This window comes from Paramisgurnus dabryanus, chromosome 10 (genome assembly GCF_030506205.2).
Source record: "Paramisgurnus dabryanus chromosome 10, PD_genome_1.1, whole genome shotgun sequence".
NCBI classification, from domain to species: Eukaryota; Metazoa; Chordata; class Actinopteri; order Cypriniformes; family Cobitidae; genus Paramisgurnus; species Paramisgurnus dabryanus.
The window spans coordinates 37172408-37191289 of NC_133346.1; the positions used below are offsets into that span (position 1 = coordinate 37172408).

At 36.2% G+C, this 18882-nt stretch overlaps 2 protein-coding genes and 1 long non-coding RNA gene across 3 annotated transcripts; all 3 read right to left on the reverse strand.

Moving 5' to 3' along the window:
* Window positions 1-531: 531 nt before the first annotated feature.
* LOC135718421 (uncharacterized) lies at window positions 532-11677 on the reverse strand. The gene is made up of 10 exons (XM_073816125.1): window positions 11507-11677; window positions 11324-11386; window positions 11182-11241; window positions 10999-11061; window positions 10857-10916; window positions 7241-7303; window positions 7069-7128; window positions 6886-6948; window positions 6716-6775; window positions 532-842 (listed from the first exon to the last, which is right to left on the reverse strand). The coding sequence occupies exons 1-10, from the start codon at window positions 11613-11615 to the stop codon at window positions 616-618; spliced, it is 828 nt and encodes a 275-aa protein (XP_073672226.1). The 5' UTR covers window positions 11616-11677; the 3' UTR covers window positions 532-615.
* On the reverse strand, window positions 11671-13162 carry LOC141282936 (uncharacterized). Its single transcript, XM_073816126.1, has 3 exons — window positions 12418-13162; window positions 12232-12300; window positions 11671-11741 (listed from the first exon to the last, which is right to left on the reverse strand). Exons 1-3 carry the CDS (start codon window positions 13160-13162, stop codon window positions 11671-11673), a joined length of 885 nt encoding a protein of 294 aa, XP_073672227.1.
* A 1069-nt stretch (window positions 13163-14231) lies between these two features.
* Window positions 14232-17076, reverse strand: LOC135718420 (uncharacterized). Its single transcript, XR_010520776.2, has 3 exons — window positions 17041-17076; window positions 16622-16702; window positions 14232-14314 (listed from the first exon to the last, which is right to left on the reverse strand). It is a non-coding gene; the product is annotated as an uncharacterized lncRNA (long non-coding RNA).
* Between the last annotated feature and the right edge of the window lie 1806 nt (window positions 17077-18882).

Genomic DNA, 18882 nt, shown 5'->3' on the forward strand with positions numbered 1-18882 from the left:
CCCAGAGACGAAAGATCTTTGATTATTTTCCCAGATATGCAGGTGATTTGAACTAATTTCCAGGCATCATAACATTACAAAAGGCAATCGAAAATTTACTACCTCGTCAGATGACGCTTACTACTTTTTACTACTTTTTACTGGCCTTAATTTGGCATAATTTAATTTACTACCTTTTACTACTTTTTACAACCCCGCGGAAACCCTGATATATAACAATGGCTTACAAGGCCAACACTTCCTTTATTTGGAAATAAATAGTTATAAGTTAAGTTTAACCTTTTTTTAAATCTATTCAGCCGATCTCCAGGTTATATGTGATGTTAATGGTCTAATTAGATTTAATGATGTATGCTAAAAGTGTTATCGCCAGACCCGGTGATCGACTGAATAGATTCCAAAAAGGTAAAACTCAACTTATTAACAGTGGGGAAGTGGGAGAATAAGCCTATTTCCAAACAAAACAGTAAAATCAGCTCTTAACATAAACAGCTGTATGGTAAGCGTTAAAGAAATATTTCACCCAAAAACTTTTGTTTAATTACTCATACTCATTTTAAATTTTAAAAGAACTATCCCTTTAAGCAGGACAAAACATGTTTTACTAACAAAAAGTTAATCAATCAACTTTTTTTTCTTTTGAGATTGAATGGTATTGTGCACATGATTTTTAATATCTCTCCAGTCCCTGTTTTGTAGCACTGGTTCTTTCTCTAGACACTCTGTACACTTGTCTTTGCCGGGAACTTTCATTAACATGATCATGTTTCCAAGATGCCGCCAAACTGCCTTTTTTTCAGCATCACTCCAGGGCCTTTTCCTACTCTTCTGCCTAGGAGAACCTATAAACAGTAAACAGAAAGACACAAGTTTAATCTCAAAGTCATAAAACCATACAATGAATGCAAACAGTATGTAAATATTTATGGAAAGAAAGTGTGATTGTGGCGTTAACATCAATAAAATCTTTATGTATGCATGTCTTATATTTTTTGTGTAAAATATAGTAATGTTATAGCACTGGCCCGATTCTTGCTTGGAACTGTAGAGTCCGGGTCAGCTCTTAAAATGGGCGTGTTTTATAGATTGTATATAGCTACGTGTTTAACTTCAAATTTACTTAAATATGAAAATAACCAGATTAGAGGTCGATATGCGTTTTTTGTTTAGATGACATTGGCTTTATTAATCACTTTTTGGATATTGTTTGTTTTCAGTAATAGTATGTAAATGCCCACACCAAGAGCTTCACAGAAAAAGAGATGAAAAAATGATCACATGATGGCTGGTTCCTGAAAGGAATGGAGGAAGGAAGTAAATGCAAAAACAACATTTTCAAGTTAATTAAAATATGTTTTAAATATTTGTGCAATTTTATACAAAAAACCTGTTTGCACCTGTTTTATGTTTATTTTAACTATTGTATAATCATAAAAACTATTTTTGATGAAAAATTAAACACAAAGGTTTTCCATCTGATTATATATTTTTTATATAGCGATTTATAATATTTATAATAGTAATTTAAGTACAAAAACCGGACATATCCGGATATATCCCTTTAGATATATCATGTGATCGATGTCTTGAGGTGTGGTAACCATAGTATAAGCGGAATAATTGACTTTGGGCCATGGAATTATTAGAAAAATAATGCACATTTTTCTAATAATTCAACAGTTAAAGCGTTTATTGATGTTCACAGTGTAATTTTTCATTAGACAGGAGAAAATGCCAGTTTTGTCAGTTAATTTCAAATTATGCACTACCCATGAATTAGATGGTTTTAATGCACACCTTTCAGCCAATCAGAATCGAGTAATCTACCACATTTTATAAATTATTTAACATTTAATTTATACTATTATTAATAATAAATATGAACAAAGGGCTATTTCGTTCAAATTGTTCAAACCGAGATGGTGATAGAGAGGATAAAGTTACAGATTGCAGCTTCAGAGTTACTTTTTAACTCTCTGTAAGGGGTTGTGCACACCAAAACTTTTAAACTCACGCTTTGGTAGCTGTGAGCCGGTTGGTTGCTGTGGTAATATCCCGCCCCTCCTCCACTGTGATTGGACGGCCGTGTGAGAACTGACATTGACGAGCGGAGCTTTTCACTTAAAGTAGAATATTTTTTAACTCTCTGCGCTTAGCGCTGACGCGGAAAAAACTGAGTGCCGGTTTTCACCACCGGAGAAAACCGCTAGCTGCTGGCTTTTTTGAAAAACGCTGAGCTTCTATTGGAAACAATTAAAAACATGCGCCGGCCGCTGGCATAAAAGCTTTGGTGTCCACGTCCCATAAGATTGGGACAATATGTACACCCAGCAGAGTTTTTTAAGATTTTGCTTCGTACAGGTGTTAATAGTACTCCCATTGTGTTTTTAATCAAAAGACAGTAAATATACGAAGCACACGACTGAAAGGGAGTAAGATAAAACAATATAAAATTAGTCTGAATATTTTGCCATTTAGAATTTGTTGTTTAGTTTAGTTTAATTTAATTTAAAGTTTGACAAGACAGGATATTGCCACACAAGACCCTGAAATGAGTCAAACATATACATAGTCCAAAACTAACATTAGCTAATATACAATAAAATAATTGTTACACTATTTACAAATTACCTACTACTATAGGTTTTTAATTGCATTATTTTAAAACAGTCAGTTGTCAACTAAAATGGGCTGGCCCGACGCATAAAACTACAGGGCTGAAAATGAGTTCCACTCTGGCCCTGGTAGTCAATTTCATAAACAAACATTTGGGAAACGTATGTGTCTCAGTTAAGACAGGTAGCCTTCAAATTAGTCTTAGCTGTTTGTTAATAAATGTTCTGTTTCAAATATGCAAATTTGTCCGTGTATTTTTTGTTGTTAATTAAAAGTAAATAATTAATTTAATTTGTATCAATCCAAATAAAAAAAGTTTTTACATAAGGAAGTTTGTATAGGCATAACTGCTGTGTGTGACGTCACTTTTTGGAAGAAATTATGAAATGCTTGCAGCAGATGTGTGTTATTTAGTAGCCATTAACAACTTAAACTCGTGCGCCAGTTTCCTAGGAGGCGACATGTTGTGTATTGGTCCATATTTTAATTATTAAATACACATTTTCACTATATTATCAATCACTGATTAATTTGAACAATGCTATGCTTTTTTAATGTAGAAACCTTTTCATTTAGGCGTGGAAGCTGACGTTTTGCCCACCCTCATGCCCCAAAGCAGAGGCATTTTATTAACATTAACGAGTAAATGAAAATCAATAATAGGAATTTGTCTAAATTGACATCCCTAGGCAGCACCAAAATAAATATCCTTTTATAACAAAACACGGGCGCAAAAACACTTACTGATATTAAAGGAATTGTGTTCACTTCATATAAATTGTTTGCAACATATGAAGGAAAAAAGTAGTATACAATAATTTTAGTTTGTTAAAGATTTGCTTTAAAGCTGGGGACACATTTATCGACTAGCTGCAACTTTCTAAGACTGTACACAACACACCTAAATCATTTTTATTTCAACTGGAAGCGATTCTAGTCTTTAACAATAGCAAAAGAGCAAAAACCAAATGACCGAGTCCGTCTACTACACTACACATGTAAAGACTCATGAGACATGACTAATCGCTTACCCTACTCTCACGATAATGCGATTGCTCAAGATCCAAACAAACATGTTGACAGACGGTTGAGGTGGATTTGTCGATGTAGTTTGTGCCAAAAATACAAAAAAAGCAGAAGAAACAGTAGGATATGAGCAAGATCATGGATAGAGCTGCAACGTGGACTTTGTAGTTTGTACTTTACAGAGAGACCTGGAGGTCAGTAAACTTGGTCGACCTTTTTCTGCATCTTTAGCGTGTGCCATATATGGCAGCAGTGACGCCACCAATCGGTGCCGCAAGTCGAAAATATTAAACATCGTTTAACGAAATACAGCAATCATCACAAAAAGTAGTACATAAATTCTAACATTAGATTTAGCGGTTAGGGTCAAATTTCATTCATAATCTTAATAAAATTGTTACATGTGTCCCACGCTTTAATATGTTTAAAGTGTCAAAGACAGTTTTGGTTGTATTAAACACGTTTTGAATGGATGTAGTTTTAGGGGTGGTTTAGGGGTGGACAGGGATTAGTGTAGTCAAAGACTAAAATAAATATAAGAGCTGTCCAAACTGAAAACAACTTGCACTGAGATATCATTAGATACATCAGTGCACTTTGTTTTGCATCAAAATGCACACAAGTTATGTTTTTAGTAAGGCATGTTTGTTAGAACTACTTATATTTCCTAATTAAACTAAGGCCTAGTCCTGGCTTAAGATAATCCCTGTCCGGGAAACTGTCCCTTAGTGTTTAATTTTTCTTGCCATATCCCACAACACTAGTGCTACAAGTTAAATCTGTATTGGTAAACATGAATGATGGCAGTGGAGAAGGCAATCAACTATGGCCACGTACACTGCAAATTTTCAGAAGTGACAACCGCATTTAAATGTGGGAGTGAATTCACTAAATGTTCGTTTTGTGTCTGTACGGAAGAAGACTCACTCCCGAAAATGTGATGATTGACACAGAGATAACCATAGCAACGGTCTGCCGTCTCGTGTGCTTATCACTCACAGCTTTGACCAAAGTAATTTAACAGCATTATGTTTTGCAATAAACCTCCGTCTTGCCGTTGTGTATTGTACGCATTTGTGAGGCTGCTCTACAGCGTGCTGTCTTGCAGTGTTGCCAGGTCCTCATCTTTTTGTCCTTAAATACTGTTTTGGCACTTAACGGTTTATTCGCTTTTGGCTCATGAAGCGATCAAGTTTTTGGTGTTATTAAAGTCTGAAGATGCCGGTCCCAATATTTTGATCTTTGAGGTAAAGCATTTTTCGATTTGTCTGGTTCGCTGTTTTTTTTTTGTGTAAGATCTGGCAACATTAGTCAGCAAACGCTCGTGCCTCTGCCATTTTCTGCACCGTGCATACAGAAGAGTTCTTCCCTTCTAGGTAGGGGTGTGCCGGTTTTAGAATTGGTGATGACGGTTATGACGTGATTCAAATGTGACGGTTCGTAACATAACCATCCAAAGGGAAAAAACGCCCGGGGGTGTTTGCACATTGCGACGTTCATCTGTTATAGGACAACTGACAAACGAGCAGACACTGATTAGCTACTTGCTCTACGTTTATTTAAAATTAACAGCAAGACAACTAGCGGTAAATGTGCTTTCACCGCTATCACCCAACGGCCCCCTTCTTTAGACTAGGAAGCATCTGCCTCTAGCCCGCCGTTTAAAACAATTGATTGATTGACAGGTGATCTGACCAATCATATACTTCTTCACCATCCAAAGCAGTCAGGAGAGTTAGATTAACATTGGAGGATTTAAACTTGAAAAGCAGGGTGTATGGATGGACACCTTTCGGCAGTTAAAACAACATTCCACTTTATGATAAATCATGTTTATTTGATGCTATAAATTAACTAGAAGGACGAGATTATTTAAAAGGTGAGACTTTGTTTAATATGTTTAATATCAAAAGTAACCTGGTCCGTCCTGTGTGTCAGCTCATTGTCAGTGTCCTCTCTGCTCCGCGATGTATTTTTCAATGCGTGAGAACATGGTGGGGCGTGACAGCGGCATATCTTGTTGGACATAGCGACAGTAACTAAGGGGGTCCTGTCTTTGCGAACGGTCAGTTGACCTGATATATTCGCATGTTCATGAGTTATCTGCACATCTCACTTATGCTGTTTTCCAAAGAATCAAATACAGTTGGAAACGACGTAGACCATTAATAACACAGACTGTTAACAACTGTTTTTAATCAGTATTTAAACATTCTCTATGATAATAAATGTTTTAAAAAATACATTTTAATAACACGGTTTTGGCGGTTAAAGAGTTCTAATGATGGTGTTCAACTATAACCGTCGGTCTCATGGTTATATAATAACCGTCACACCTCTACTTCAAGGCATTTATTATTTTGAAAGAGAGACCTGTCATGTCCATGATGCACATTTAAATACTTTATTAACTACTAGTTGTTCAGTTCGGTTATGTACACACTATTCAGAGTTTCTGTAAATGTGGTTGTCAGAACCTGCATTTTGCGGGAGTTAATTCTGTTTAGAATGCGGTTGTCAGTCCTGTAAATTACTGAACTGTGTGTGTACAGAACAGGATAAAGCATTTAAGGAATAGTTTACTTTAAAATGAAAATTCTGTCATCATTTACGCATCCTCATGTTGTTCTAAACCTGTATAAATTTTTTTCTGATCAACACAAAAAAATGATATTTTGAGAAATGATGGTAAACACACAGCAGTAAGTGACCATAGACTTCCATTGTAGGAAAAAATATTTCGGAAGTATTGTGATAAATGATGAAGAAAATATTTTGATAAATGATTGTAAGCACACAGGTGACGGTACCCATTAAATTCCATTATAATTTTTTATTCCTACTATGGAAGTCTATGGTCACTATCTGCTGTGTATTTACCATCATTTCTCAAAATATCTTCTTTGGTGTTCATCAGAAAAAAGAAATTCATACAGGTTTAGAACAACACGAGGATGAGTAAATGATGACAGAATTTTCATTTTAAAGTGAACTATCCCTTTAATAGGTGAAGTGACAACCAAATTTATATGCGGGACCTATATGAATTAACTTTACATCAAAACAATCTTACCATTTCTCTTAGTCTTTGATGATCTCTTATTTTTTGTCTTTATGTGTGAGTCAGGGCCTTCTGGGTGAAGAACATAGACAGTTCATGATATATGCACAAACCAAATCAAAACCTACTTTGCACTTCATGTCTGAAAGTCTAGGATGTATACGGTATGATACAATACATACCATCTGAGTTGGAATCATAAGGCTCGTCTGGCTCAGGTCTTTCTTTCTGGGTTCTGCACAATTCTGGAAAAGAGGAAAGAGAACATCACACATTACAAGTTACATCTGTATTGGTAAACGTGAATAATGTGAGTGGAGAAGTTAATCAACTATATGAATTAACTTTACATCAAACAATCTTACCATTTCTCTTAGTCTTTGATGATCTCTTGTTTTTGGTCTTTATGTGTGAGTCAGGGCCTTCTGGGTGAAGAACAGAGACAACTCTAGATTTGTGCATAGCATATATCATGTCAAAAATTACTTTGCTCTACATGTCTGAAAGTCTAAGCTGTATACTTTTTAAACTACATACCATCTGAGTTGGAATCATAAGGCTCGTCTGGCTCAGGTCTTTCTTTCTGGGTTCTGCACAATTCTGGAAAAGAGGAAAGAGAACATCACACATTACAAGTTACATCTGTATTGGTAAACGTGAATAATGTGAGTGGAGAAGTTAATCAACTAGTCAAGTCAAAACCTACTTTGCTCTACATGTCTGAAAGTCTAAGCCAGGGGTCACCAAACTTTTTTCTCTGGGGGCCACATTATCGTTCCTGACTGTGATGGGGGGCCGGGTCAGCTATATAACATAGAATTGTATGGCCCAGACCAAAAGTGCACTCATCCAAAAATTATGAAGCACCAAAACTACGATGTATAAGTTAATAGATATATTTTATTAAAAATTAAACACCACAACTGGGCTTTACACAGGTCAGGATTTGAAATTTGGTCCTTTTTTGCTGCATAGATTCCTAAAATAATACCCAAATCCTGTTTAAATAGTATAGCAGCTATAAATAATTTAACAATACAGGTAACATAATTATGATTACAATAGAAAATCTAGCAAACACGTAAAACACTGATTAATTGTGACATTACAAAAGTGACCTTAATATAGAATGCTAATATATATTGGTATTAATAACTGCATTACCAGGATGCTATTACTACCAAGAGTTAAATAGGGAATGTTTTCAGTGGTGTCAAAAGTATTCATATTCATTACTCAAGTAGAAGTATAGATACTAGGCTTAAAAAAGACTTTTGTAGAAGTTGAAGTATCAACTCAAGCTTTTTACTCAAGTAAAAGTGAAAAAGTACTGGTTTCAAAACTACTTAAAGTATAAAAGTAAAAGTAATGTAAGGAAAAAATTTCATTACGGAAAAAAGCCTAGGCCGCACCACAGGGGCCTTTTGTGCACTACCCTATCTCCTCTAAAACATGTTTCTAAAGGCCATAATAACTATAGTGCTATATTAAAAATGTTAATGTTAAACAATTTGGGATGCACTAGGGCCAGGGGTAGGCAACATCAGTCATGGAGTGCCGATGTCCTGCAGATTTTAGCTCCAACCCTTATAAACCTTGGCTACCTGTAGTTTCAGGTGACTTTATAGACCTTTATTAGACCTAAATAAGGCTACTAAACAAAAGCTATACATTGTATAATTTAATATGTTTTGTTTAATTCAAATTGTAAGTTTTAGAATGTTTATGTCATACATTTTCTTTGGGGGGTCGTGAAGGAATCCACTGTACACAAGGGAGGTGCGAAAAAAAAAAGGTTTGATAACCACTGCATTAAAGAACCACATATGTGTACTACTGAGCATTAACATGCGTTCCATAGAGAGGAAGATATGATGACTAGTTGCCTATAAATATTGTAATGGTGCAAAAAGTCAAACTTCAGAGCAGGGCCGCTGCTGGCAAAACTTCTACAGTGGTGCCCTCTTTAGTTAAAAAACAACAAAATCTCAATAGAAATATGCTATTATTGTTTTCATTTAAAATTTTATTTTGACAGCAACACAAACTACAATTATACAAATATTCAATTATATATTATAGCCTATATTCCTGTATCTGTACTTGTGTAGCTAATGGACTTTAGTATACTTTACTTTAGTCAGTATAAATCCAAGCAATTAAGGAGAATTACTAAATGTCTTTCTTGTAAGTAAATTCAAAAAGTCAGGTTTAAGGAAACAGCTGATGTCTATTAACAAAAGCAAAAGTTGGTATGTATGGTTATGTGTTTGATTGATTTAACACTCAAGCATTCAGCTAAGTAGGTTTTGCTAATGCAAATAAAATTTAGGGTAGTTATAAGCATATACAAAACAACAATGTCTTTAGCATAGATATCTTTGCCATGCTTCAAAACGCAACGAAGCACAATGTCATTTAAGTTGAACAACTGACGTTATATGATATAAATTGGTATTGTTACACTATTTAAATCACACAGATGAGTTGGTGTCAGCAGACAGCTATACATTTACACAGGCTTGTGAATGTGAACTGACCTGAAAGTGATGCGCGAGTTGTTTTATTTCATACTTTTCCTTTTGAAGACAGAATGCCGCGTTCTGTTACTGTACAAACGGATGGCGGATGATATCAAAGCATCGCGAGAGCAAACTGCTCCGCATGCTTTCTAATCGCTCTCGCGGTTCTTTTATGTTTCTCTGTGCAGCAGCATCGAACAAACTTTTGATCATCTGCAGTCAGCTGGGGGGCGGGGATTGCGTACAAACCAATAGGGTGTCGGAATGGTGTATGTTTATATTTCTCATCCAACCACAATCGCATTTATCTGGATGATGCAATTTATCAAGATAGGTTGTTTTAACGATGACAAGCCGGAATGAAAAAAGCAAACAAGCCGAAATAATAGAAGTAACGAGGCGATTTTTAAAATGTAAGGAGTAGAAAGTACAGATAATTGCGTGAAAATGTAAGGAGTAGAAGTAAAAAGTCGTCTGAAAAATAATTACTCCAGTAAAGTATAGATACCCAAAATAGCTACTTAAGTAAGGTAACGAAGTATTTGTACTTCGTTACTTGACACCTCTGAATGTTTTAAAAACATACCATCAGCATTTTCGTGTTCCACCTCAACATGGAATACAAGGATGTTTGTCGGATGTCCCTCAAGCAGGATGCGCACATATACACTATCAAACACTATTTGATAGACAGGTCGGTGTCTCCATCAATAATGAACACATTTGTCACGACACTTTTGCCATGTTTAAGCAAGGTCTGGCGGTTAAAATGTGTGGATTCTGCCACCAACGCCGTTTTACCTGTAACCTCCTCTTCACAGGATTTACAGTAAACACAGTAAGTTACATTGAGCCATTTTCATAGAGGAGCCACTCGTAATCTTTAAGCCACTCTCTCCTAAAGGTTAAACGTTAAGCCTTATTTTCCCATGGTGAAGCTGCATTTAAATCCGGACCGTCGTTATGAATTAATACAGTAGTAACATTGGCTGTAGTCGGCTCGTTCTCTTCATGTTCGCGGACGCGGTTTGTCTTTCACATTTCCGCTTTACGCACCAACGACAACATAGCACAGCAACAAGGAATGATTGACATTCATATTAGCCAATCTGCGGTCTTCATTAAACGCAAGAACATAATGGTGAAATTAGATTGGTTATGTAATGTTGGGGAGAACACTGAACCTGAAACAGCACACAGCAAACACAATCTAAATCAAGTCACACCACAACAAAATAGGCAGTCGCAAAAATGCTCCCAAATATATTTTAAGGTCGCACAGATTAAATTTCTGTCGCAATTTCGAGCCCTGCTCATAGGGCCGGTTCAAGTAGTGGGCGGCAGAGGGGCTGGGGGGCCGGTCAAATGGGGGTGGAGGGCCTGAGTCGGCCCGTGGGCCTTAGTTTGGTGACCCATGGTCTAAGCTGTATACTTTTTAAACTACATACCATCTGAGTTGGAATCATAAGGCTCGTCTGGCTCAGGTCTTTCTTTCTGTGTTCTGCACAATTCTGGAAAAGAGGAAAGAGAACATCACACATTACAAGTTACATCTGTATTGGAAAACGTGAATAATGTGAGTGGAGAAGTCAATCAACTATATGAATTAACTTTACATCAAACAATCTTACCATTTCTCTCAGTCTTTGATGATCTCTTGTTTTTGGTCTTTATACATGAGTCAGGGCCTTCTGGGTGAAGAACATAGACAGTTCATGATATATGCACAAATCAAGTCAAAACCTACTTTGCTCTTTACTTTAAACTACATACCATCTGAGTTGGAATCATAAGGCTCGTCTGGCTCAGGTCTTTCTTTCTGGGTTCTGCACAATTCTGGAAAAGAGGAAAGAGAACATCACACATTACAAGTTACATCTGTATTGGTAAACGTGAATAATGTGAGTGGAGAAGTCAATCAACTATATGAATTAACTTTACATCAAACAATCTTACCATTTCTCTCAGTCTTTGATGATCTCTTGTTTTTGGTCTTTATACGTGAGTCAGGGCCTTCTGGGTGAAGAATATAGACAGTTCATGATATATGCACAAATCAAGTCAAAACCTACTTTGCTCTTTACTTTAAACTACATACCATCTGAGTTGGAATCATAAGGCTCGTCTGGCTCAGGTCTTTCTTTCTGGGTTCTGCACAATTCTGGAAAAGAGGAAAGAGAACATCACACATTACAAGTTACATCTGTATTGGTAAACGTGAATAATGTGAGTGGAGAAGTTAATCAACTATATGAATTAACTTTACATCAAACAATCTTACCATTTCTCTTAGTCTTTGATGATCTCTTGTTTTTGGTCTTTATGTGTGAGTCAGGGCCTTCTGGGTGAAGAACAGAGACAACTCTAGATTTGTGCATAGCATATATCATGTCAAAAATTACTTTGCTCTACATGTCTGAAAGTCTAAGCTGTATACTTTTTAAACTACATACCATCTGAGTTGGAATCATAAGGCTCGTCTGGCTCAGGTCTTTCTTTCTGGGTTCTGCACAGTTCTGGAAAAGAGAAAAGAGAACATCACACATTACAAGTTACATCTGTATTGGAAAAGGCAATCAATTATCACAGCAATACTAATTGAACTTCCTGAACAACCTTTCAAGGCAATCTTAACAAACCATTCTGATAAACCACCCTTATAGTATTAAAAACACATACACTTACCCTTACAATTCATTTTCTGCATTTAACCCACCCCTCTAAACAAATTCACTCCTTACTATCAACTTGCCAAGAAATCTGGTTTCATATCAGTATACTGAGATATTCATCAAATGGAACTAGAATTCATAATAGGCCGCTCCACTGTGCATCACAACTTAAAATATCCTGTAAATTAGATTTTTAATATATGAAAAGTGGATTTTAATATTTTTAATTTTATAATATGTTTGTACTGTATTACTCTATATATTTTAAACAATATATAAATATTTAATAAACTGACAGAAAAGTATGTTTTTTTTGCCTAGATGACTTCCATACCATCATGCTCTTGTCTAGAAGACGTCCCCTCTGAAGTGCACCCTTCCTTGAGTTTATTAGACAAAGCAACTGTAAAGACAAGTCAAGAGAGACACGTTTTAAATCGCATAAGTCACATGTTCTTTATAAATTCACTTTTAGTATATATTGCTTCTACTTTTCAATAAATAAAACATTTTTACATACCCTCTAGTTCAAGGTCAATCTCATCGAGAGATTTTCCTTTGTATACAGCTGTTCCACATTCTATGGCCATAAGCAGTTTGCTCATTTTTGCCAGCTGTATTGTGTTTTCTGTTAAGCGATAGTATTCCCTATGAACGCGGATGTCATGTCCCATGAATTTTGCCACCTGATCCAACTCGTTATCCTTCAGGTTCATTATTTGACAAAGAGTTGCTATGTGCTTTCTCAGTTGAGTGGAGGTGAGGGTCTCAGGATGTTTCGCATTACACAGATTTGCAAATTTTCTCAGACAGTCTGAGCCTCTGATATGACTATCTGATTTTGCTTTTGCAAAGACATACTTATTGGTGTAAAGAATGCCATTTTCCTGCGTCCTGTGCTCAATGAGAAAATCCAGAGCTTTTTTCATATCTCCAGTAAGCAGCACTGGAACTTTTCGCCCTCTTTTCCCTCTTATCACAATTCTTGTGAAATCATTACTTAGGTCACGTTCCAATTTTGAGAGGCACTGCATAACATCATCATTTAGGGCCTCTGTGTTTTTCTTCTCATATGTCTCAAGTAGCATTTTAGCTGCCTCACCTTGCCGTCTCCGATTAAACAGAATAATTTGTGATAGTATGCTTTCACTTAGCATGATGAATGCTTTGGTATCAGGACCTTCTATCAGTTTCTCATGTGCACTTTCTTCAATGGACTTTAAGTATTTTTGAAGAAGTATTACGTCTTCAGTGAGAGGGATCATTTCCTTTTTGTTCCACTTATTTTCTTCCAGATTTGTCCTTGCACGTTGTGAGACATAGTGGTTCCATTCTGTGCTCACTAACCCTAGGAAGCTCCTCACCCTGTTTGCAGCTACCTCATCTTCTGCTTTGACAAAACGGCCAATCAAGATATCACCAACTGTCTTTAGAGAGTGTCCTAGTTTTACAGCAAGAGATGGTCGATCATAGTGGAATTTTGATTAAGCGAAGCCAGATGCCTTTTTAGCTGCATCCACAGCCAACTGGAACATTGGCGGAATCAAGATATCCTGAAGGTTTTTCACCTTTGCATCTAATGTCTTTGCAGCAATCACAAATCTCCCCAACTCCCTCATTTTCTGACTAACATAACCATCTTTGGATGGATCGCTCCCATGCTTCTCCAACAATCTGTCACCATACTCACAAATAAGTGAATCTGATTTTACTTGAAGAGATATTTCATCATGCAACATCCTACCAATAATTTTACAACATCTCTCTGTTGTATTTCCCTGTATTGGAAGAAGACAGGAAGCTGCTGCTTGCACCCTTTTTTTCTTCCTGAATCCTTCCTGTGGGAGACACATTCGCTTTTTGCAGGAAACCTCGTGCTTCCAGAGCTCTTGTTTTTTGAAGAAACCATAACAATAGTTGCAGGGCAAAAATTCATGTGGACTAATCTCTTCTGATGGTTGTCTATAAGTTACCAATACCCCTTTTCCTGATCCCAAGACAGTGGTATTGTGAATGTAATCATCTTTACAGCGGAGCTGATCCAAAAACAGACGACGCTTCTTAGAATTTTTGGGTTGGCATATTGCCTTAGCCACATCTTCCTCCTTATAATGCTTTCGCTCTAAGTGACGTGAAATTTTACTCTGAGGCTTTTTGCAGTAAATACAGTAATGCTTTTTGTCCCACTTTCTTTGCTTTCCCTTCTCACATGTCTTCACTGTAATTTTTGGAATGACCTCTTCCTTATCATCATCTCCACAGTCTCTTGCATTTTCCAGGTCACCAGTATTGCCTTCAAACCCATGAAATTTTTTATCTTTAGTTTTTATCTGAGCTTCATCAGCACTGCAGTCTTCACTGTCAGAGGATGTGGAAGGCACATATTCACTGTCTGAAAGATCAGTATGACCAAGACTCTGTCAAAAAAAAAAGAAAGTGAAATTGCACCCCCACACAACTACAACCTTAATAATAAAAATAAAGTTAAATTAAAGTTAAAAATGAATAGCTTCATGCTGCAGTTCATGCTGGGTATCAACAAATAACAAATCTCATCCAGGACTCCCAGAATGCACTGCAGCATGAATAAACAATGAACATTTTAAAAAAATTTCTTGTCACCATTTTTGAGATTCATACTCTGATTCTTGATGTTTGTTTGTCTTATTTTGCACAGCAGTTATTTCTTTATGTGCACAGTCTTTCAAAATCCTTCAGAATGATAAACTACTATGAGAGTTTTAAACCTTACACTGTAGTATCACATTATCAACAAAAAAAGGATGCTTTTTAGCAAACACTAAATTAACAAATCTGTTTTCTAGATGATTTTGTTTGACATTATATATTAAACATCACCATTGAATTGCACTATTGTCTTTTCTTATAGCAGTTAGTTATAGCAGTTAGAAAAAAACTAATGAGCTAATAGTCAAGTCCAACCAAAACAAACACTGATCACAACAATGGTGACTTTAAATGAAAGAGCCAACATCTAAAACCTAAGTTAAGAAAATAATTCTACAATTAAGATGTAAATGCAATTTTAGGTTTCAAACAAAGATGGTGACAGGGGATAAAGTTACAAATTGCAGCTTTTAACTCTGCTTAAGAGTTACTTTTTAACTCTCTGTAAGATTGGGACAATATGTACACCCAGCAGAGTTGATTTAAAGAAAACACCACCTTTTTTCAATATTTTACTATGTTCTTACCTCAACTTAGACAAATTAATTCATAATTATCTTTTTTCAATGCGTGCACTTTTAATCTTTGTACACCGCCTCGTGAATGTGTTAGCATTTAGCCTGGCCTCATTCATTCCTTAAGATCCAAGCAAACGCTTTATTTTGTGCGACCATACTTACTGGTGTAAATACTCATGTAACAGTTTTCATTAAGCTTTGTATCGTTAGAACCCCAGTCATGTTTTTGAATGGTCGTGCATCATTCCCTCAGTTTCACCTGAGACGGGAAAAATACTGATTTCAGTAAAGGGCACTTCCTTCTTTCAATGATGTAAAAATCGTCATTTTGCGTCAATGAAAGAAGGAACTGCTGTATCTTTGTTGATGGTGAAAGACTGCAGACACTCACTCCTCATTTTTCCAAGTTGGGGCTATGGGTGGGACCCACTCACGCTAAAGACCTATTACAGATCAGTGGGTGGGACTTATGAAAATATACAAACACAGACGAAAAAACGATCAGCCACCATCTTTATGCTAAGCTAAGCTAAACAGACGTTGTGGAGCGAGCCAGACTTCATGTTACAATAACAGCGGAAGGTAAGGGATATGATATGGAAGAGGGTGATTTCGCAAGCGTGATGCTTTAATCCGCTGTTCATTGCACCTCTATGAGCTACAATACAGCAAAGAGGTCAGGCAGATGGAGGAACAGAAGCCCAAGGACTAGGCCGGAGCCTGGGCTTCGACTGCGTAGAGGAGCCCGGGGAAGACGCCGCAACCATTGGCCTCTACTGCGTAAAGAAGCCCGGACTGGCTAGAACTTGGACAACTAGTAGTGCCTGTACTCTCACTGTGTGCTTGCTTTATAACATTTCTACATCAGATAAGGATATGGACGTTTGTTTAGTGAATGTTTCCAGGCAAGAGAGTTACTTTGTGCATTTTTGTATGTTTATTTCACAGACGTGTTTCGGCTTATGAGCAGACGCGCTGAGCAGCACGTCTGTGGAGTATATGAGCATGGACGGACTAGTAAGCCTATACTCTCGCTGTGTGCTCTCTGTATAACATTACTGCATCAGATCAGGATATGAACGTTTATTTTGTGAATGTTTCCGGACACTTTTCGCGTGTTTATTTCAAAGACGTGTTTTTCGGCTTACGAGCACAGGCTGAGATAGCGTGTCTGTGGAGATATTGTGCGGACAACGACTTTGTCTGCTAAATTTTTGTTACATTTCTACTACAAATATGACCCCCTTTCCATAAAGATTAATGTTTCTATCAATGAAATGGCCCTTTATATAGGGAAAACATAGAAGTGTTTGGTGGCTTCTAAATTCATCCCTGTTTGGATCCTAAGAAATGAATGGGGCTAGGCTAAATGCTAAGGCATTCACAAGGCGCTGTACAAAGATTAAGTGCAAGCATTGAAAAAGATAGGTATTAATTCATCTAAGTTGAGGTAAGAACAAAGTAAAATATTGAAAAAGGGTGGTGTTTTCCTTTAAAACATACATTTAAAATGCTTACCTGGTCATCTTCTTCACTTCTCTCTGCCTGTCCAGGGCTATGATGCTCTCTTGATCGCTTCCTGCCTCTTTTTTCTGATACCTGTGTAAATACATATATGTTATATACTTATACATATATGTTATTTGTCAACATTGATCAGCACGTTGATCTTGTGCGTATTATTGAACCTAAGAGACAAACATTAAAAGAGATGTGGTGCATACAAATTAATCATATTTTGCTTTAATTAATGAAACTGAACTTTTATCTTGAAATTGTAAAACATTAATGGTGGTATAAGCACATAGTAATGCTATAGTTTATCAGGATATTTAAAACCAAACTCTTATGAAGATTTTATTGTGTATTAAAGACGATTTTCCTCTTGTTCATAACACATGCTAGTGTAATGTCAAATAAAACTTATAAAGACGTACCTGCTCATTTTCTTGATTCTGTCTTTCCATTATCTGTTAAATAAAAAAATATATTTTATCAAGATCACAATAAAGTAAATCATCACAACATTTTAATTACAATGGGTTAAATTATTAATTCACAGGAATGTAGTAAATATGACCAAGTACCACTCAGTCAATAAATGTGACTTAATTTATGCGTTTTTGTTTCATCACAGATATTTTTTGCTTATTATTCCTACAACCCTTACAGAAAAACCACATGAATTTCAAATTTTTTACACATGTGAAAAAACACATGGGATCACGTGTGAACAACATCAATATCACATGTGAAAAAACACATGTGATGTGTGCTTGTGGAACATTTTTGTGTTAAACACATGTGATCACATGTGCATAATGTGGTGACACTGTGTTTACATGTGATCACATGTGGACAACATGTTACCACATGTGCTTCACATATTTCACGTGTTTCACACAAAAATGTTCATGTAACTTTCCTGTAAGGGAAATTTGCCTTTACAAGTGTAAAAACAGAATAAAACGTTAAATCCTCAAACTGGAGACATTTTAAAAGTTTGATTTCACCTAATGTTATCAATTTCTTTATGACTTCAATATTTGAGACGATCTTACTCAATAAATATTAAAGATATCAATGTTTTCACAAAATGTTCATTAAATTACATTATGAAGGATGATTTCATGAAGAAAATCAACTGTATTAAAAAGTTAAACAAGACTTTCGCAAGATTTTCACAGCCAGTTTAGGTTCTAATTGACAAGACTAATTATGTTAATTGAAAAACACAATTGCTACCAAGTGTAAGAACTTTATGTAAGTTAATTAAACTAATGCAAACCTTAAACAGTTTAAAATCAATTCTGAAGACTATGTCAGACTATAAAAACAGCTTAAAGTTAATTAAAATGAAGCAGGTCTTACCTGAATTCGTTCTGTCACTCAGTCTCTCTGCACAGTGAAGTGAGTGAAGCTGCCAAAATGTCCTCACCTCCCCCACACAGCAACGTGCTCTACCCTCCCCCATGCGGCCTCTTCTCCCCTCCCCCACTCAGCTTCAGCTGTGCTTCACCAATTTCACAATCTGAATTGCAGCAATAACTCAACATGCATTTACACTTTATTTTACACTTTCTATATTATTAATTGGGGATAGTGTTGCTTTAGATTTTAATTTTAGTTTATTATATTAGTTTTACACCATTAGTACGAAATCACTTTCCACATAAATGCATGCAAGCTCAATTAAATTTAAGGTGTAGGCCTATAGATGAAATAGATTAGATGTTAGGGGATAAGATAAAAGGGTAATATTAATTAAAAGTGAAAAACATTAGTAAAAAAAACTGATAATGTGGTTTTGACTTTTTTCACTTTATTTATGCAGATTAAGTAGCCTAACACACATCCACACCAACATGGACAACTTTTACATTTTTTATTCTGGAGTGGAATAAGGGAGCTGGGTAACCCTGATGTTTTGGTGCTGGTTTGCTGGTGACAACCAGCAGAGACCAGCCTCATTCTCTGCTGGTTTGGTGCTGGTTTAGCTGGTGGTCATAAGCATACCAGCACCAGCATATGTTGTGTTTTGGTGTTGGTGTTCTGGTGACCATCAGCTAAACCAGCACCAAACCAGCATGGGAATCTTGTATAAGGATGTATAGGTTGATGGAAATGTGTAAAAATGCTGATTGTCAAATCTTCATTTAAAGCAATTGCATTTGTAATGTTAGGTGAATTGAACCTTACATTTAAGCACAGACCAGATATAAACTTATCTTATTAAGGTTGTAGACATGTGGAAGATCTAAAGTTGTTAAAAAATACCT

Excerpts from the sequence above, each read along its gene's own strand:
- LOC135718421 (XM_073816125.1), bottom strand. The coding sequence starts at position 11,615 with ATGATATATGCTATGCACAAATCTAGAGTTGTCTCTGTTCTTCACCCA. Across the intron at positions 11,062-11,181 it reads ATCAAAGACTGAGAGAAATG|AATTGTGCAGAACCCAGAAA; the intron begins GTAAGATTGTTT and ends CCTCTTTTCCAG. Across the intron at positions 843-6,715 it reads ATCAAAGACTAAGAGAAATG|GTTCTCCTAGGCAGAAGAGT; the intron begins GTAAGATTGTTT and ends TACTGTTTATAG.
- LOC141282936 (XM_073816126.1), bottom strand. The coding sequence starts at position 13,162 with ATGATCCCTCTCACTGAAGACGTAATACTTCTTCAAAAATACTTAAAG. Across the intron at positions 12,301-12,417 it reads GATTGACCTTGAACTAGAGG|TTGCTTTGTCTAATAAACTC; the intron begins GTATGTAAAAAT and ends TTGTCTTTACAG. Across the intron at positions 11,742-12,231 it reads TTCTAGACAAGAGCATGATG|AACTGTGCAGAACCCAGAAA; the intron begins GTATGGAAGTCA and ends TCTCTTTTCCAG.